At 47.5% G+C, this 20860-nt stretch overlaps 1 protein-coding gene across 2 annotated transcripts in view; it reads left to right on the top strand.

Moving 5' to 3' along the window:
* The window catches only part of TMEM255A (transmembrane protein 255A), a 54741-nt gene that overhangs the window by 15715 nt on the left and 18166 nt on the right, over positions 1 to 20860 (top strand). The window contains exons 3-8 of one of the 2 annotated variants that reach the window (XM_029929924.1): positions 867 to 929; positions 3099 to 3188; positions 8943 to 9011; positions 10278 to 10349; positions 10752 to 10840; positions 20089 to 20251. In XM_029929924.1, coding sequence (XP_029785784.1) covers positions 867 to 929; positions 3099 to 3188; positions 8943 to 9011; positions 10278 to 10349; positions 10752 to 10840; positions 20089 to 20251 — 546 coding nt within the window. The remainder of the gene's footprint in view (positions 1 to 866; positions 930 to 3098; positions 3189 to 8942; positions 9012 to 10277; positions 10350 to 10751; positions 10841 to 20088; positions 20252 to 20860) is intronic. The other variant, XM_029929925.1, reaches the window with a different exon arrangement.

The raw sequence follows: 20860 nt of genomic DNA, 5'->3' as shown, positions 1-20860 counted from the left end.
CAACTACATCGTTGAGCTTGTGTTAAGATTTATTGGTCCATGCTCACCACTCTTTACTTCTTCCGTTTTTATCCCCATCGACAGCCTTCAGTTAGTGATCGTGTGCAGCTGAGACTGGCCATCTCAGTCCACTAATGGCAGAAATGAGAGGAAAGTGGGACCCACTATACTGAGCTATCATCCTATCCACTTAGACAGGGAAATTGTTTCTCGGGGTTTTATGCTGCCATTTCTGTTCACCCTATAATGAATGTTTTCTGTCCATAAATGAAGCAGAGATGGAAGAAGAGGTGAATAAGTGCTAACATAAATTGCAGTGGGCCAGCCACAAATACAAGCTTTCAAAAAACAGGTTGTTTTTTTTTTTTTAAGTCTAGGTTAAGGCGCTTGCTGATTTCTAAAGTACTTCCTGGGTTTGATTAGCATGAGAGATGCATCAAAAATTGCTATTTCAAATCTTCATCTTGTAATCCATGCATCAGAGTAGAAGGTCTATTTTCAAAAAAAAAAGGAGATTGAGATCAGAATATAAGGCATACTTTTCACCCTTGTATGTCTCTTACTGACTCACCAGTCACGCGCTAGGTAATGGATATTGACATTGAGATAGGCTGGCTCTGAAAAGCTCTGGTTGACCTTTACTCATAGCTTTTCGGTATGATTTATTTCTATGAGGAAAACTTTTACAAATAGCAGGAGAAATGCTTTTATTGAACTCCTTGTTATCTGTGTAACAACTGCATGTGGCTTTAGCATTTATGTCCCAGTTCTTTCCCATTGTCCTGAACCATATCCAGGAGCTGCGATGATCATGTGGCCAGGCTGGCCACCTTCCCATATGCTATGTTTGCCATGTTGCTTTACAGCTCGGCTTTGGATCATTCCTTGGAATCATCGGATCAAACCTTGTCGAGAACAAACGGCAGATGGTAAGTTTTTGTTGCTATAGAATCACACTCTGTCTGAAAAAGCTCAATATATTTATGACTTAAGTAACACACTTCTTTAGGTTGCCCAGATTGGGCACAAAAGTAACTGCTCCTTTGCCTTTTCTCCTCAGCCTCCAGGGAACTCGTTCTAAAGTGACCCTTGCCCAACGCTCCCTCAGTGCCCTGGTTGGTCTCCTTAAGTCAAAGGGATAGAATATTCTGGATTTTGCCCTTTGCTTTCCTCCTCGCTCTCGCGATGCATAACCTTTGGGGGAGGTTTTTGCAGAGGGTGCCTGCCTTTTAGGGTATTACAGTCTAGGAGACTTAGATCAAGAGGACAAATCACACTTGGGGCACACAGAAGACAAAATTATGAAGACAACCTAAAGTATTCCCACAACCCATAGTTCAAAGCTAAGTGTGTTGTAAGGTTCAACGGAAGAAGGACCATGTAACGGGGTAAAACTAGAAAGTTCTTTGTCTTAATGGGGGCCACAAGGGCTCAAGCTGTTGAGTTTCCTGGTATGGACTGAATTGCAAGCATATTGCAATTTGATTGGCTTGTAAATCAAGATGCCTGGTGAGTGGTCAGATGGTGGACTGATTAGGCTCCCCTAGTACAAGCCTCTGTGGCATCTAGACTTTGATAATGGGGTCTATTTAACAGCAAGTTTAATCAGATAACGTCATAGCTCCAGGGACGGAGAACTCTAACCATATGTTCTCAGATGAATCGCCCTCCAGGGAGAGCTCATAGTTCTCTTCTTCCATTTCACCTGGACTACCCGCCTCCCCTGCCAGTTGTGTTTGTGCTTGGGGCTTACATTATTCAAAATAACGGGGGAGTTTTAATTGTAGAGCTGATCATAGCATAGCTAATAATGCCAATCTCATGACACTGTTCATGCATTATTTACCAATTCTCTGTAGTGCTGGGAAGTGAGATTTATGGGGAGAGGCTTCTGAACAACTGAAGGAGACGAGTATTTCTTTCTGGCCTGTTGGGGAGGGAGAACCTTAAGGTGGCCTTGACTTTGATTTGATTTTGCCCAGGAAAGCAGTTGAATGCCATGCTATTTCCCCCTCTTTACCCCCAAACACCTCAAGGAAGCAAAACACTTGATTCCATCTAGTTCTGAGGGTCAACACGAACACCCTGTAAGCACCTCCCCCCACCACATTGGGTTGTACTATCACCCTTGTAGTGGAAGACAGATAACATAGCACATACATATATACACTTATATACATGTATACTCATATACATATATGTATATACTCATCATACATGATGAGTATAGAGCTGTCTGATTCAAGCAAACCCTGGGTGGCTCAGTTTGTTAAGCGTCCAACTTTGGCCCAGGTCATGATCTCCAGGTTTGTGAGTTCAAGCCCCACTTCAGGCTCTGTGCTGACAGCTCAGAGCCTGGAGCCCACTTTGGATTCTGTGTCTCCCCACTCTCATTCTGTCTCTCCCTCTCTCAAAAATAAACATTAAAGTAAAAATAATAATAAAAATTAAAAATAAAAATTTTTGTATATATCACACAGAGTTGATCAGTACCAGAGACTTCAACCCCTGTCAGATGTCTTTGGTATTTAAATCTTGTTCTTTCTTCAACGATGCAGACGGCCACGTAGTGTTGTGTAGGGCCTCCAGATCATCCCTGTCCTCATCAGTGCCCACTGTGAGGGGCTGAGAAGAACACTGGACTAGGAGTTGGTGGGCACCAGGCTTTTCTGTAGACCAGATGGTGACCCTGGGCACACCACTTCCCTTCTTTGAGCCTCAAATCCCCCAGTAAATAAAATAGGGGTTGGACCACATGATGTCAAAGGTCCAACACCTTTCTGAATCTGACCATGGAAGTGCCACGCACATCCTTCCTCGGACGGTAGGCTGGATGTCTCTCTCTTTATTTGGTGCTCACAGACTCACTAAATGAGTTTCTTAGCTTGCCCTGAACATGGGAAAAGTGCTTCCAGGGCCCCTTCCCTGCCTCCCCCAGCTCCCACTCATCCTATATCATTGAAGAAAGCACCCTCGTGGGGTGGCCGGCCAGAGTTCTAGGTTGGCTGGCATTCTCTTGGGGACCATCTAGTCTCCAGGAGCAGCAAGAGTGGAAGGCTGACAGACACTTTTGTTTTGTGCCCCCCTCACCCTTGCAGCTGGTGGCCTCCATTGTCTTTATCAGCTTTGGGGTGATCGCGGCCTTCTGTTGTGCCATCGTCGACGGGGTCTTTGCTGCCAGACACATCGTGAGTACTTTCAGTCCTGGGTGCAAGTCAATGTGTGACGCAGCAAAAGGCTTCATTGAGTGTGTGCGGGATGTGTGCCGAGTGCTGTGAGGGGTACAGAAGCGGGGGGGAAACAAGATCCCTGGCTTAGTTGCTGACAGTCGAGGACAGCATGGGGCACACAGTCATCTAGAGGACAGGGGCAGAGCTGGGGGTATAAACTATAAGTGCCAGAGCAGTTTGTCCTGCACTCTGGCAGCCAGGGCAGGCTTCCTGGTGGTGGTGGGAGTGAAGCCTTTGATGCGTGACTGAGATTTGGAAAGGCAGAGGGAAGGGCTTTGGGGCCAGGGGAACGGCTTGGAGGTGACAGTGGCAGTGAGGATGCAGGGAGGAGCGGGGAGGCTGATGACTTGAGAGCCTTGGAGCTGTCAGCAGCCACAAGAACAGACCATGAGGACAGAGTCACCTTTTCTCAGGCACCTGAACTTTGCTGTCCCTACAACTGTGGTTGGCGTTTAGTGATGTGATTTGGTTCCAGAGAAGGCCCCAGAGCTAGAAGCTTCCACTCAGAGCCCAGTCCTGGAGTCTGGGTGCCAAATTCTTCCTCCTCTGGAGAAGCTACACCTTGAGAAAGGCCATTTTGTTCCTGAAGCCCAAACCTGTGCTCTTGTCTGAGGAAGTCTGGGGTTTGGGGCATTCCTTGTGTGGCTCTCTACAGGAGTTCTTGGTCCTCCTTCAGTACTTTCCATCCCATACTGTTCCAGACTATTCTGCTAGGGCTGACTTCTCCATTAGGCACAATAGGCACAGAATCTGTGACCCACAGGACTGTCAGAGTTTCAGTAAAATATTTCCATTTATTTTCAAGTCTGTAGAAACATGATAAGCTTTTAGGTCAAGAAGAAGCCTTCCCATATAATATGTGTCTTTATAACAATGCAGTCATTAGATATAATTAAAATAAAGAAGGAGCACCTGGGTGGCTTGGTCAGGTAAGCATCTGACTCTTGATTTTAGCTCGGATCATGATCTCGCAGTTCGTGAGTTCGAGCCCTGTGTCAGGCTCCACGCCAACAGTGCAGAGCCTGCTTGGGATTCTCTCTCTCCCTCTTTCTCTGCCCTTCCCCCACCAGCTTGCATGCTCTCTGTCTCTCAAAATAATGTTTTTAAAATATAAAGAAAATACAATTTTCAGTATATTTTAGTGGGGAGACGGGCCCACAAAAGCAAAAGTGCCTAGGTCCCAAGGAGGTCATAACATAGCCATGATGTGGACCACAAACACAAATCAGAAGTGAGCCACAGCAGCTTACTGGGCCTCCAAAACAAACACAAGTACCCCATTCATTCCTACTGAATCAGCATGGAGAATGAAAACATCTCGTGAACTAGTTGGAACTGTTTTGCTTTCTAAAACAACTGAATTAGAGCAAAATTGCTTTACCAGAATCTTCTGTGGATCGATGATATTTTATTCCATTTCAGTCACTGGCTAATAGTGCAGGTCGTCCTGCGGGAGCCTTGTGGTCAGATCTGGGGAAGGATGATCTGTGACATTGTTATTTCAATTCCACCTGGTGCTTTCCCACAAGCAGTCTCCGAATTGGTGCCTCAGGAGAGGATTTCTGGGCAGAGGGCAGAGTAAGGGGTGAGAGAGAGAGAGAGAGGCTCTTTGCCCACTTTTCTTTCAGGGCCAAGAATTTAAATGTCAGCCCCTGTATCAGACCCATCCCTTCTGATTTCAGATGAGAGCAGACATCATCTTTATTTTTTTCTTCTTAAAGACTCCAATGATACATGAGTAACTTGTAACATCCGCAAGCCTGCCACCCTAACTTAGCAATCCTTATCATTTTTGCATATGACCCTCTGAGTAAGTGCCAAGTCGTGTTGCTGTGTAGCATGGCTGCAGCCAATCATGGCATGCGTGCTATTTGGCATTCAACAGGAGCCATCTTGATAGCAAGAATGCCTTGTTTTTGTGGAGCGCATTTAGCTTTTCAGTGTGCCTTCACATCCATTATCTCATTGGAGACCCACAGCAATCCTGTGGGATATGTAGGGCAGGCATCATTATCCCCATTTGACAAGCAGTATTCACTCTGCGGCAGTCTCCATAGTAACAGAGGCCTAGTGGCCAAGAAGCCTGCAGTAGATTTTGATGGCATCATGAACTAAAATGGCTTCCTCTTTTTCCCTCCTCCTCCCGCTCCTAATGTGTTTTTTTTAATAGCTTTATTGAGGTGTAGTTCACATCCCATAGAAGTCACCCACTTAAAGTGTACAATCCACTCATTTTTAGTATCCTCACTGTTACATGCAAACCACCAACATATCAATTTTAGAAGATTTTCATCATCCCCCTAAAAGAACACTCATGCTCTTAGCTCTCACCTCCCTATACCCCTGGTCCCTTCAGCCCTAGGCAACCACTAGTCTGCTTGTTTTCTTCTTTATAGATTTCCCCATACTAATTAACCTTTCATATTAATGGGATCATAGAATGCCACAGCCTTTTGCAACCTGACTTCTTTCATTTAGTATGCCATCTTCAAGGTTCACCCATGTTGTAGCATGTATCAGTGCTTCATATCTTTTAATGGCCTAATAATATTCCACCGTATGGATATACCACATGTTGTTTGTCCATTCAGCAGCTGATGGGCATTTGGGTTGTTTCCAGCTTGTGGCTTTTATTAATAATGCTGCCCTAAACAGTCACGTACCGTGTGGCCATATGTTTTCGTTTCCCTTGGGTATATACCTAGGAGTGGCATTGCCCTGCTATATGGTAACTGTGTTTACCCTTTTGAGGACCTATTGGACAGTTTCCCAAAAGAGCTGCACCATTTTACATTCCCACCAGAAGTGTATGTTGAAGCGTTCCAATTTGTCTGCATCCTTCAAACTCTTATTATCTGGCTTTTTAATTCTAGTATCTCCCAGCCATCCTAGTGGGAATAAAGTGGTATCTCAGTGCGGTTTTGATTTGCATTTCCTTGATGCCCCTAAATGTTTTTGTTCACTGGCCTCTGTCAAAGACAATGTGGAAAAATCTAAGTTATACTTACTGGAAGTCTCCTCTAATGGCCACCTACTTGTCTCTGACTCCAGGCCCTCCATACTTCCCTATAGTCAGTGGCGTGCAGGAAAGCATTTGATTCATGGATTTGGGTTAAGGCTGGATGACTCTTTTAGAAAACCTTTCTGCTTACACCGCACCCGCACCTGTTCTAAGACATCTGCCCATCTTCACTGACACCCAGAGAGTTTTGAGGAAGGAGGCTTAATGTATGGCAATATCTGCTGGCCAGTTTAATGAAAGGCCGTTTTTGGCCCCTAACACTGCGTGTGGGTGGGTGCTTGGGGGGGCTAAAGCCAGCCTTTTCTTTTTATAAACAATGTGTTTTTAAAAAGATTTTATTTTGGGGGCGCCTGGGTGGCTCAGTTGGATAAGTGTCCGACTTCAGCTCAGGTCAAGATCTCACTGTTTGTGGGTTCGAGCCCTGCGTCAGGCTCTGTGCTGACAGCTCAGAGCCTGGAGCCTGCTTCGGATTCTGTGTCTCCCTCTCCCTCTGTCCCTCCCCTACCCATGCTCTGTTTCTCTGTGTCTCAATAATAAATAAACATTTAAAACATTTTTTAAAAAGATTTTATTTTTAAGTCATCTCTACCACCCAATGTTGGGCTCGAGCTCACAACCCCGAGATCAAGAGTTGGGTGCTTCTCTAACTGAGCCAGCCAGGCGCCCCTAAAGCCAGCCCTTCCTGTTGTTGAAGTCTCTCTGCACTATCTTGCCCTGTCCTTTGGCTTGGAGGTGTGTGAGCTTCCTCTCAAGACCTACCTGCTTACACACCCCTCTCAATGTGTCTTCTTCCTTCTCTCTCTTGTCTCCTATTTCTTTCCTTCCTCCCGCCCCCCGCCCCACAACATGGCCATTAACCAGCTGGCAAGATCACTTTGTCTCCTTGTTACCACAGTTTCCTCCTCTTCCAAAAGGATGTAATAGTAACCTACTTCCCCAGGCTCAGCCTGAGTGTGACAGGAAGTAATGGGTGTGAGTAGGCATTCCATGCAAAGCAAGTTCACTTCCATCGCTTCACTCGAGAGGCAGTAGCCCTTCAGATTAAAAAGGTTGCTTAGCTCTCGCAGAATGAATTCTTCCTACCTCCCAGTTGCCAGGGCTTATTCCTTCTCCGGGGTCTCAGTGCAGAACAGCAGCTAGAGGCAGTAAAGGGACAACCATCACACACATCTGTCTTCATTTGGGGCAGTTGGCGGCTGACAACTTTTGCAGAACCAGGAGGTTGGGAGGGCTGTTTCCAGCGTATCAAGCCTCCCTCTCCACAAGATAGTCATGGCCTCTGCTATTCCGCAAACACGGAAAATAAACCCCGCTGTGTGTGAACATGAGAACCCTCATTCCTTTCCCCCCCGACTCCAGCCTCCGCCAACAGGGCAATGTACTTCCAGAACAGTGAACAAACAGAAGGTTCTTACAGAAGCAGATGATGGAAAGTCTTAGGTCCCAGATGGGGCTGGGAGGCAGGAGGCACTGGGGTGTCAGGACCAGGAGGTGTTAAACCATCCATGGGGAAAGCAGCCCCTGGGGTTATGGAAAATGACAAAGAAAGTGGGAGCAGGAGGGAAGGTGCTTTGGCCACCCCCCCCTCCGGGTCAGTTTGCATGAACTTCTTGTCCTGTCCTAACCTGCTTTTGGCCAGAGCTCCACCACCACTCAGGAGATGTTGAGTATCATCCCAGAAGTCAACGGCATCCCCTGCCTGCAAGTTTCCAGGCTGCTCTGGATTGTGTCTGTCTATTCTACACCAACCCCCGGGCCTGAGAGTTCCCTCCGGGGGAAGCTGGCCAAGCCAGGAGGGCAAGCCAGCTGTCCTTGAGCCCCATGTTAGTTTTCTGGGCTTTTGCAGTATATTTGGAGTTCACTGTCTTTATCTAATCTGTGTAGTTGAGTGAAAATGGCTCGTAGTACAGTTGAGTTAAACTCTACAGAGGTCTTGGGGGACCCGAGGGGCCCAGTCGGTTAAGTGTCCGACTCTTGATTTCAGCTCAGGTCATGATCTCATGGTTTCGTGAGTTAGATCCCTGCATCGGGCTCTGTGTTGACAGTGCTGAGCCTTGCTTGGGATTCTCTCTCTCCGTCTCTCTCTGCCCCTCCCCTAGTCATGTTCTCTCTATCTCTCTCAAAATAAATCAATAAACTTAAAAAAATTTTTTAAATATCAACAGCAGTCTCAGTAGCTGCTCAACCCCCTGGGGCTTGCTTCCTGAGCTCTTCTTTCTGAAAAAGTTGTGGCAATGACAGCAGGGAGCACATGTCAGCCACCTGGAGTCTTGTCCTCAGGTGATAATGAGATCTCATTGTTGGAAATGGGCTCCCTCCTTTTGGGAATACGGTGTTGCAAGCGTTTTGAATCTGGTTCCCTGGGGACGCTTTGGAAGACGAAGACTAGAAATACAAGAAAGCCAGAGAGGAAATTTCAAGAAACCCATTTCTTAGTCAATTTCTGAATTTCTCATGAACCAAGTGGCCCGACAGAAAGCAGTCATTAGAACATCTTAATCTAATCCTCAGATTCTCAAACTCCATAGATGGGCAGCTTTCCGAAATTAACACAACCATGGCCGGTTCGTGTGTGTGTGTGTGTGTGTGTGTGTGTGTGTGTGTTTTCAAAAATTTTATTACCCATCAGAGCACTTGCTGCTTTATTTTCCAAAACCAACACTCCTTCGGTTTGGTGCTTCCCTTTCCAGGATCTGAAACCGCTCTATGCCAACCGGTGCCACTACGTCCCCAAGACGTCCCAGAAGGAAGCTGAGGAGGTGAGCCAGAATGAGGCTGCATGCCTTACTTTTTGGGAAAGTCTTCTGTTCTGCCTGCAACCCCTTTCCTTTTACTCCTTTTCACAGGCCTACAGCTTGCTGTCAGGTGCCTGTAGTTGATTTGCTCAGTGGGTCAGAGCACAGTGCTAATGAGGCCAGGGTCATAGGGTGGAGCCTCATGAGACCTGATCAGATTTACTTTGCTCTGTGGCCGCAGGCTGCCCCTCTGACCTCAGCAGGCAGCCTCTCCGCGTGTGGCTTTGATCTCAAGAGGGACGGATGAGTATAGAGGCCACAGGGCAGGCCCCTCCCCCAGCTCTGAGGATGGTGTTCTGGTTGCCTGGATGCAGTGCCCAGCTGGAAGAAGAGCGAGAACCCTACCAAAGCGCCTGGATCAGGGAGGCAGCGTCTGGGTCTCACACACAGGGGGAGTCAGGAAGCCAAATGAGGGTTTTTGAGAAGCCTGCTCCACTCTAAGGCTCTGAGAAGGCCCCTCTCAGGACACCCCAAGAGGCCAGTCTGCTAAGGCACGATGGCTTGTCTGGCTTGCCCCACACGGCTCTCCTCGTGGTCCACGCCACCTCGCACAGAACTAAAAGCAGCAGGCATCGAGGTGAAGCATGGCTCCAGACCATTTTCAGAAATTAACCCAACCCACTGCCTGCTTGTGTGTGGGCACAGTCATTGCCCCCCAGCCCAGAGATCCCTTCGATACGAAACTACCATTTGACATAAAATACAATGCAAATGGTGCCCTTGGAGTCAGGCAGAGCAATGGCCCTCCTCCCCATGCATCAGGGCAGACATTTCTATTACAGCTCTGCCTTTTACTTCTCCCCCTAATTACCCCCCCAATCTCAGATTTTCCGTTTTTCTAACTATCCATGGGTTCAAAGGGAAGAGTAGAAACCTGCACGTGCCAACAGCGTCTCACAAAGGTAGTGAGAATTTGGATGGAGGACCCGATATAGAAAAAGTGCCCGTGTACTATGAATAGTCTCTATAACACAGTGAAACACATTCACAAAGCACTTCCTTGCATCTGTAAGGGGACGAGAGCCTGGAAGGTTTCTTCCAAACAGAAGACAGCAAATGGAAATTGATCTTTTATGTGTTTCGTGAACTTGAGATGGGTGAAATGTCATTGCTGTTCTGATTTTGTGGCGATCGCTTTCTTGTGTTAACTTGGTGACTGTAAAAAGATTAATGATTTCCATAGGTTCACTTGTAACCCTGGTCCCCCTAACCCTATTTTTCCTATATAAGGTCATAAGTTCCTCAACCAAAAATTCTCCTTCCGCGAGGGTTATGAGGAACCTTACCCAGGCAGCTAGAGAGGTACTATTGTACTTCAGAGTGCATGTGACGGCCTTTCTGTCTTCCTCCCCATCGAATCCCCCTCCCCTTGTCCCCAGTTCCCCTTCCCCACCTACCTTCATGTCCTGCCGTCATTTGTTCTTTTGTCTGCCCTTCCATCTGTCCTTCCTTCTCTGCATCACGGCCCTTCGGGGATGGGGCACTGAGGGCGGTGGCTGAGGCTGGATGGTCCCCGGCTACACAGGGGCTCAAGTCTGGCCCAGGTGGCCTGCCCCGTGTCCGGCCCCATCCCTCTCCCGCTAGTGTGTTCATTTCACAGCCATCTTTACCGTCTCCATCAGTCACTAACTCATATTTCCAGTCCCAGAGGGTCCTGCCTCCCACCCAGCACCAGCCCATCTCCTCACTGTTGTGTGCCCCCAGGTGAATTGCCCTCACCTCAGCCGTGGATTCTGCACGCCTCGCATCCGGGGCAACACCTGCTTCTGTTGTGATCTCTACAACTGTGGCAAGTAAGTACAGAGCGCCGGGGCCCAGGCATGCTGGTTTGACCACAGTGGGCACTAGAAAGACTGGGGTGGGGGGTGGGGGAAGCGCAAGGGCACACGGTAAGGATCAGAGAAATGGAAGGTGTTGGTTGGTCAATAGATTTCAGCTAATAAGCATTACCTGCCTTCTCCGTGCGAGGCATCGCGCTAAGTGCTTTGGAATACTTGATCTCATTTTGTTCTTACCTGTGATGTGTGTAGGGTTATTCACTCCATTTTACAGATGTGAAAGTGAGGCTCAGAGGAGGCAGACACCTGGCCCAAGGTCACCCAGCACTTGAAAACGGTAGAGGTAGAGTTCAAACCCAGTTCAGTCTAAGTCCAAGTTCAACAACATTCAACAAATAGTTACTGAGCACTTTCTCTGGGCCTGGGCCTATTTGAGACACTGCTGATTCAGCAGCCAACAAAATAAAAGTCCTTGCCCTTATGAAGCTTGTATTTTATTAGGGAAGACAGTCACTAGCACATGAATATAGAATATTCCAGGTGTTGATCAGAGCTCAGAAAGAAAATAAATGAAGCAGAGAGGTAGATAGGTAGTGACAAGGTGAGGAGTGTGTGTGCTGTGTGAGACAGGGGGGCCAGGGAAGGTCTCTTTGAGGAGGTGACATTTGTGCAGAGACTGGAACAAAGCAAGAGAGCAGCCCAAGTAGATACTTGGGAAAAGAGTGTTTTCAAGCAACAGGAACAGCAAGCGCAAGGGCCCTGAGGCAGGAGCAGGCTCAGTGTAGTCTTGTTTCAGTCACTCGGCTCTCTGCCCTCTAATTGCAAAAACATCACTTATTCTTTTTCTCCAAATGTATTTAGGAGCGCCTTGGTGGCCAACTCGGTTAAGCATCCAACATCAGCTCAGGTCATGATCTCATAGTTCGTGAGTCTGAACCCCGCATCGGGCTCTGTGCTGACAGCTCAGAGCCTGGAGCCTGCTACGGATTCTGTGTCTCCCTCTCTGCCCCTCCCCCTCTCAAAAATAAATAAACATTAAAAAAAATTGAAAACCATATTTACGTGGTAGGAACGCAGAGTCTACCACCAAGGAGTCGCAGACACGTAGGGAAGACACACATGAGAACAACTGATTACATACAACAGAGTGTGATAGGTACAGTGGGGACCAGTGCATATACTGGAGACCCTGGTGACCCACTGAAGGTCAGAGTTGCTGGGGGACAGTGTCAAGGAGGAGGTGACATGGGAGCTGAAATTTAAAGGGTAAAGAGGGAGTTGGGAGACAAAGCAAAAGGGGGTAGAGGTGGGGAGGGTATTCCCAGCAGTTGTGAGGTGGGGAGAGTTCTACAAGGGTTAGAAGGTAAGGGCCCAGCTATAGTGAGATGCCATCATGGAGAGCTCACTGGCTGCAGGAGTGACTTTGGACTTGACCCTGGAAGCAATTTGGACTTGACCCTGTAAGCCACTGAATGGCATAGCAAGGGTGCCGAGGGCCTGGAGACAGAAGAAGGGAGGATGTGGCAGATGGATGCAGCCCTCTCCCGACCCCCACCCCCTACTCTTGGTGCCGGGGTACCCGTGTCTCTGCTCTGAGGATTAAAGCCTGACCAACTGGAGGCAGGACAGAGAGGTGGGGAGACTGGCACCTGTCCTCTCTCTTCTTCCCTTGCACCGGCCTCATTTTATTCAAAGGTTTGGCGGCAGAGGAAGGGAAACTTAAAGACTCGAATGAGGTTTAGGGATTATCTGGGAGGTTCAATTATTCATGTTTTAATAATAACTAACACTTGTAAAGGACTTCCCTCCTCAGCAGCGGTGATGGCTATAATTATACTTCCTGAGCTCATCCTTTCAAAAATGATCAAAGGAATGTAAAATAGGTCCTAGGGGAATTGGCGTTATTTTGCTATCTTTCCTTTGGCCTCCCCTGATGCCCCCCTGCCTGCTGCTGTCCTTCCCTTTCCTTTTCCTTCCTCCCTCCTGCTTTTCCCTCTCCTCTCGCTGGCCCACTCTCCCTCTTTTCCCACTTCCTGGCCTCCGGGGGGGGGGGCCCAGGATGGAGAGGAGCGGACCCCCCTGGCAGGGCTGCAAAGTGATTCTTTGCAGATGTGCCTTTCTCTCTGCAGTTAGGTGTGCTTCTGGAAAAAGGTTTGAATAAACTAAATTCTCCTTTAAATTCCATTTAGTTGGGTCCTTAGGTGAATTTTTTTTCCTGCCAATCTGAACTTCATAATAACTGACTTTTTTACTTTTTAAAGAAAATGTTTATTTTATTTTTAAGAGAGAGAGTTTGAGCAGGGAAGGGTGGGGGTGGGGTGGAGAAGAGAATCCGAAGTGGGTTCTGGGCTGACGGCAGTGGGCCAGACATGGGGCTCGAGCTCACAAACTGAGTAGATCGCGACCTGAGCCAAAGTTGGATGCTGAACGGACTGATTCACCCAGGCTCCCCTGACTTTCTTACTTCCTTAAAGCAAGGTATGCCAGTATTGTCTTCAAGGCTCTCTAGAAGCAGGGACATGACTTCATCTGAGCTATATCCCCCGGGCCCCGGCACAGGACCAGGCATGAGTAAAGACCTAATGAAACAGGAGTGACATTTGTTGGAAAGTACCAAAAAGAAGAATGCCCTTTTCACCAGGAAGATAAAATATTGAACTAGGCAACTGAGAGGGGTCACGGGGGCATTGTCTTTAAGCCTGGACATGGTTTTCACCTACCTGGTGCCCAGACACCAGCCCCGGGCATCAGTCAAGGCCCCGTCGGTGGTGCTGAGTTTCCAAGGACAAAGCCACTAGGAAAAGACTTTACTGAACTTTCCATCAGGAAACAGTCCCACTAGGGTCATAAACCAGGGCCATGAGACTTAAGAGGTAATGATCATACAACAGAGGGAAAAGGTTTTCCTTGACCCGAGGCTTTTTCCAGCCAGCGCCAAAGAGACCTGAACTCCAGGCCTAAATATAGCTAGCAGCAAGCGTTTGAGGATATTTGAGGACTTTAATTTTGCAGAGCCCGTATTTGTTTTCCTCACACGAAACCTATTTTTAATCAATTGCCAGCTCCTCCAGTCCATTTCCTGGAAAGGAGGCCAAGAAAAAAAAATGTGGGAACAAAAACATCAGGCAGTCATTTGTACAGTGCTATGGAAACAGAGTTTCTACTGTCCCCTCAAACCCACAGACCTTCTTTGACGTCAAGGCAGTGAGGTTTTAATACCAAACATAGATGACTCCGTTTAGCCTGGTGCAGGAAGGTGGCTTTTCTCTAGGACACAGCTCTTCAGCGGCTGCATTTCAGAACTCCTCACTCAGCTTTGGTGAGATCAAGTCAATATCACCGGTTCTCAGCGTGTAACCTAAAGGCAGTGGAAGGAAATGGGGGTGGTTCGGTGAAGTGCTCGGCCAGTAATAAGAGGGAAGAAGACAGCTTACTTTCATTCACTCCCCCCTTCAACAAAGTTGTGTTGAGCCCCTACTGTGTGCCAGGGACTGTTCGAGAATAGGTAGGGGGAAAGCATAATCTTACCCCTCAGGAACTCGGTTTGCCAGAGGGGCTGCGGGGAGGGCAGCTTAGAGCCGTACACAGAATACATGCAGTGAGAGAGAGAGGTGCACGAGCTTGCCCGTTGCCATTGCCTGTCCCCCAAGAGTTGGCAGATGGTTCCAGGCCCCCTACGGAAGAGCAGAAGGCCCTTTCGCCAAGGTCTGTTGCCTCCTCCTTTGTTAAATGGGGACCGAAACACAGAGAGGTTATCTGTTTCTCCAGGCACACCCAGCAAGTTGAGAGTGAGAGGGTGAAAGCCCATATTGGGTAACTGATCTCATGATTGATGCCACAATCAGTCTTTGAACTCAGTTACTCATTCACCAGGTATTTATTGATGACTTTCAGTGTTTCCACCACTGTGCTAGGCAGTGAGGGAGACACAAAAGAAGTGAAAGAGCTCGCCTTCAAGAGCTTACAATGTAGACAGAGGCGTTACATATACCTCAGTCGTAGCTGTGGCACCCAGCACAGGATTCAGCACTGAGGAGGCTCCCAAAAAACATTGGATTAAATGACTCACCGAATTGTTGACATGTGCAAAGTGCCAGTCCAAGAGAACAGACTGCCTGAGACCTTGGGAGTCTGGGAAAAGCTGACGAATGGGCACTGGGGTCCTTGAAGAAGACACTAGAGAGATGGTTGTAGAAGCTTTGAGCAGCGGGAAGAGTTAGGACAGGCAGAGAGCAGACAGCAGGACCTTCCGTGCAGGGAGACAATCTGAGCACAAGCTCCGGAGACATACCCAGCATGGCCAGCTGGAGGCTTCGCAGGGGAGAGGCAGAGAGAGAGGGAGACACAGAATCTGAAGCAGGCTCCAGGCTCTGAGCTGTCAACACAGAGCCCAATGCGGGGCTTGAACCCAAGAACTGTGAGATCATGACCTGAGCTGAAGTCGGACGCTTAACTGACTGAGCCACCCAGGTACCCTGGTGAATGACTTACTTTTAAGAATATTTGAGGAACCTTAATGAGGCAGTGCTAGGGTCTGGTAGGCGGGCCTTGCAGGCATGGGCATGAGTGGAATCATGACTCTCTAACAGAAAAAACCGTATTAATTTGTTGAACCCCTAACCAGATCTGAGTATTAATGTTCTTTTGCTTCATGGTTAAGTAAAAAAAAAAAATTTTCAGTAGCTGCCAAGCGTGCTCAAACTGGAACCAAATCAAATATAGTATCTAAAATAATTGAGTATTTTTAAACAAACTGCTAACCTGTCACCATGGTGTGCTGTGTGCCTTGAAAGTGTCAATGCTTTTATTTTTTAAATTTTAAAATAGTTCAGTTTTGAGAGAAAGAGGAGAGAGAGAGCGGGGGAGAGGCGGAGAGAGAGGGAGACACAGAAGGTGTCAGTGCTTTTAAGAACAAGATTCAGGGGCGCCTGTGTGGCTCAGTTGATTAACTGTTGAACTTTGGCTCAGGTCATGATCTCACAGTTTGTGAGTTCGAGCCCCACATAGGGCTCTGTGCTGACAGCTCAGAGCCTGGAGCCTGCTTTGGATTCTGTGTCTCCCTCTCTTTCTATGCCCCTCCCCCGCCCATACTCTGTCTCTGTCTCTCTCTCAAAAATGAGATTAAAACATTTAAAAAAATTAAAAACAAAAGAACAAGATTCAAAGGTTCTTTGCCAGAGGCTGGCTCTTAGAAGGGAAAAAAATAAAAAACAAAGCTACGTGTTTTGTCTGGGCCTTCTCTTATGAAATCCCGCAGGCTTGGACAGGTTAAGAAAGTTGCTCAGGTCAAACAGCAGATAAGTGACAGAGCTGGGACCCAGAGGCAGTTGGCCTGCAGAGTGCCGCCTGTCCACGCACACTCCCCGCCCAGCCCGCCCTCAGTGTGTTGGGAGGTGGGCAGAGATCACTCAGGAGAGTCAGAAGCTGACTCTCACGCCCTCCGGCCCCACACTCACCCTTACACACAGGCCTGCCTTTTTACAGCTCTTACACAGTTGTGCTTTTTCGTGTTAATGCTTTATATCCGAAGCAAGAATTTTTTTTAAAAAGGATAGTGAAATAGGTCTTCTTCCTCGATCCTTCTTTAATGGATCATTTCTCCATCCAGTGTCTGATATCCTGGGTGCCAATGTTGGCTCATGGTTTTCTACTAGGTTCAGTGAAGAATCAAAGATATGTGCAAGTAATATGAAAACACGTAGCATGAAATATAAATCTGAGTTGTTCGATTATCATTAATAAGGATAGAGTAAACAAATTCAACAATGTTTTATGTCAGTGGGACCTTTGAAAACATCATGGTTAAGTATAAACTCAAGGCCAAGAGTGTCTGGGTTCAAAGCTCACCTCCACTACTTAATTTCTTTCTCTGCTTTGATTTTCTCATCTGTATGTAACAGGGATGAACACAGCCCCCACCACATAGGGTGGTGGGGATTAAGTAAGTTCATGTTTGCACACTGCTTAGTACCAGCTGGGGGTGTCTGGGTAGCTCAGTCAGTTAAGTGGTTAAGCGTCCGACTCTTGATTTCAGCTCAAGTCATCATCTCATGGTGGGATCGAGCCCTGGTCAGGCTCTGTGCTGACAGCACGGAGCATCCTTGGGATTCTCTCTCTCTCTCTCTCTCTCTCTCTCTCTCTCTCTCTCTCTCTCTCCCTCTCTCTCTCTCTCTGCCCCTCCCCCACTTGCATGCACACACTCTTTCTCTCTCAAAATAAATAAATAAACTTAAAAACAAAGAATAGTACCAGGTAAGAGTAAGTACTATAGAACTTTTTGTTATTATACTTGTATTATTTTTTCAGTCATAGATTTGACCTATATCTATGATGGTAGATAGATATACATGTTCTTATTTTATATTAAAAAGAAAATATTCTACCTGCCAAAAGTAATAATTACTTGGGAGTTACTGTGGTCACTGAGGTATGTGGAGGGCCACTGGTAGTGGGCAGTAGCTTTCTACGTATCCGCCCTGCTCTTGGGTGGTCTCCAGTTATAGTCTTGAAAATACTGAAATCTGGTTCACATTCTGATGAATTAAGGCACCTTTAAATTTCAATATGGAACCTTACTATTTAAAACCGTGGGTTTCGTGGCGCCTGGCTGGCTCAGTCGGGGGGATCTCACGGTCATGAGTTGGAGCCCCACTTCGGGGGTAGAGTTTACGTACCACATAAACAATAAATAAAACACTGGGCTTCAGACATCAATGAGCGCGTTAACACGGATTCCTGAGCCTCGCCATTAAGATATTCTGCCGGATTCTGTGGGACTGGGGCTGGGCCTAGGAACCCGTATGTTTAAGCGTCTATTTCTCAAAGACACATGCACGCATAGACACACAAATAGCACACTGACACACAGGCAGGCACACGTACACACAAACACACTGATAGCTCTGATGCAGTCTGTCTCGAATACACACTGATTTCAGTTCCTCAGAAAAACACTGATTTTAAAGGATTCTGAGACAAAATAAAATCACCCATAAAGTTGAAAAGTCTTTTCTTGTGTGAATAATCCCTCCCTGATTCCCTTTGGAGGCTAACTTTTCGTGTTGTTCCTTTTTCACGTCCAGTGTTCTTACAACAGGGGAGTCACAGGTAATAACTATCCTGATGCCAGGGCGCTTGACTGTGATTTTAAATTTAAGAACCACAATTGTTGGAGATTTGTTAGCGATTCCAGCGGCCAGGTTGTAAACTAGTCTGCAGCATCCCAGAAGACAGGAACTTTCACTTAATCGATTCAACATGGATTTATGTAGCACTGACTGGGTGTCAGGCAGAGCAGTGAACAAAATCGAGTCCCTGCCGTCACGGAGCTCACATTCAAGTTGGAGAGACAGTAACGAGTGAGTGCTAGAGAGTAGCTTAAGAAGGGTAATGTGTCAGCTCGGGCTGCCGTGATAAAATACTGCGTGGCTTAAACAACAGACATTGTTTCTCGCGTAGTCCTGGAGGCTTGGCATCTGAGATCAGGGTGCCAGCGTGGCTGGGTTCTGGTGAGGGCCCTCTTCCTGGCTTGCAGATGGCCACTATCTCACCGTGTCCTTCCCTGGCTTTTCCTCATGTCTCTACAGATGGAGACAGCTTGCTCTCTCTCTTCCTCTTTTTTAATATGTTTTTTTAATTTTTGAGAGACAGAGAGAGACAGCGCAAGCAGTAAAGGGTCAGAGAGAGAGGGAGACACAGAATCTGAAGCAGGCTCCAGGCTCTGAGCTGTCAGCACAGAGCCTGACGCGGGGCTCGAACCCACGAACCGTGAAATCATGACCTGAAGCCGGACGCTTAACCGACTGAGCCACCCAGGCGCCCCTCTCTTTTCTTCTTTGTAAAGCCATCAGTCCTATCAGATTAGGGCTCCATCCTTCTGACTTCATTTAACCTTGATTACTTCCTAAAAGCCCTGGGTCCAAATATAATCATCTTGGGAGTTTCGGGCTTTAAGTTAGGAATTTTGGAGGGGGACACAATTCAGTCCGTAGCAACTAATATGATAGACAGTGACTGGGCTGAGTGGGAGTGTCTTTGGACGGAGTGGTCAGGGAAGGCTTCGCCAAGGAGGTCAGATTCTGGTTTTGTGCAGCAGGTTGGCATTAGTTCTTTACTGCGACATTGTTTTGTGTCTGTTGCTGTTTTGCCTTGAAAGAGGAAACAGTGAAATCTTTGAAGCTTGACTTCAGATCCCAGCTTTATCACTTATGACTTGGGCAAGTTCCTGACCTCTCTCTGCTTCGTTTTTCATCTGGAAAATGGGAATGGTGATAGCACCTACCTTATAGAATATCTGTTATGTCTAATAGAATGTTCTGCAGTGACAGAAATGTAATCTGCTCTGTCCAGCGCAATAGCTAGCCACTAGTGTGACTCTTAGAAGTGTAGCTAGGGGCCCCTGAGTGGCTCTGTTGGTTAAGCCTCGGACTCTTGATTTCGGCTCAGGTCAGGGTCTCACAGTTTGTGCGATCGAGCTCTGCATCAGGCTTTGCACTACAGCGAGGAGCCTACTTCAGATTCCCTGTCTCCATGTCTCTTTGCCCCTCCTTCCCTCTCAAAAAAAAAAAAACATTAAAAAACTTTATAAGAAGTGTGGCTATTGCACACTTGAAATGTGGCTGGTGAGCCTGAAGAACTGAATTTTTTTTATTTTTTTAATGTTTATTTTTGAGAGAGAGACACACAGGAGCTTGAGCGGGGGAGGGGCAGAGAGAGCAGGAGATACAGAATCTGAAGCAGGCTCCAGGCTCCCAGCTGTCAGCACAGAGCCTGATGTGGGGCTCGAACCCACGAACCGTGAGATCATGCCCTGAGCCGAAGTCGGACGCTTAACCAATTGAGGCACCCAGGTGCCCCTAAATTTTTTGTTTTACTTCATTTTAACTCATTTAAATTTAATCAGTGACTAGTTGCTACCATATTAGCACAGATTTAATAAATTCACATATGTAAAGTGCTTAGCGCTGTGCGAGGCATGTAGTAAATGTCAGTGTACACTGTCTATGATTCGTGTGAGTGACGGCAACAAGTGTTTGTCTGGTAGGTAAGTGGTGGGTTTTTTTAATTTGTCTTTTGGATAAGCAGCAGTCACACTTTGATTTATTATGGTGCCTTGCTTCCCCTGGTGCGTTCATGGCTGTGACATCCCTTACTGTAACTCCCCACCTGTTCACCTCTCTTTTTGCTGAGCTGCATGGTAGCCAAAGCCCCAGGGGACGGCCTGCTCCCCGGAGACTGACGAGTGTGTGCTTCTCCCTGTCCAGCCGGGTGGAGATCACCGGCGGCTACTACGAATACATCGACGTCAGCAGCTGTCAGGACATCATCCACCTCTACCACCTGCTCTGGTCTGCCACCATCCTCAACATTGTCGGCCTGTTCCTGGGCATCATCACTGCTGCTGTCCTTGGAGGCTTTAAGGACATGGTAAGGAAGGAAGGGATTTCTTGTTCCAGCGGCCCCTGTCAGGCGCCAGAGTGGAGGCTAGGAGGTTGGAGGCAGGGGGGGACCCATGTTTTGAAGGGAGGACTCCGAAGCAATTGCTTCAAGAATATAGCTGCCTTCAAACATCTCAAGTTGAAGGAGACAGGCAGTGTCATTAGGGTGCAAAAAATGTCTTGTTAACACGAGTTGCCTGTGTTCTTGGGGTACATTCTGGGGGCACGGCTGAGGAGCCCAGTGTCCTCAATTCTCCGGTTCATGCTGGTCATATAAACACAGCCTTTTGTGCTCCCGCCCCTCCCTCCCGCCCACTTTTAGTATTAACCTTTCTAGGTAGGTTTTCCCCTCACAGACTTTGGGGAAAATTGAAAAGAGGTTTCTAGTTCAGGTTAGAGTAATGCTAGTCTCCCTGTCCCCAGGAATTTTGTCCTGGAGTTTCTCCAGAAAGAGCATCTGGGCTCTTCTCTTTCTCCATCTGAAGCCCCCCCCCCCCGGGCTAAGCTGCTTGCCGGGTCTTATCCTCAATCTCAGCCTCCCCAAGTTCCTTATCCTCCCTCTCAACCCCTTTCTGTGTGTGTGTGTGCGCGCGCGCGC

This window comes from Suricata suricatta, chromosome X, assembly GCF_006229205.1.
Source record: "Suricata suricatta isolate VVHF042 chromosome X, meerkat_22Aug2017_6uvM2_HiC, whole genome shotgun sequence".
NCBI classification, from domain to species: Eukaryota; Metazoa; Chordata; class Mammalia; order Carnivora; family Herpestidae; genus Suricata; species Suricata suricatta.
Note: the sequence above shows the minus strand (reverse complement) of the source record. Positions and strands in the feature narration are given on the sequence as shown.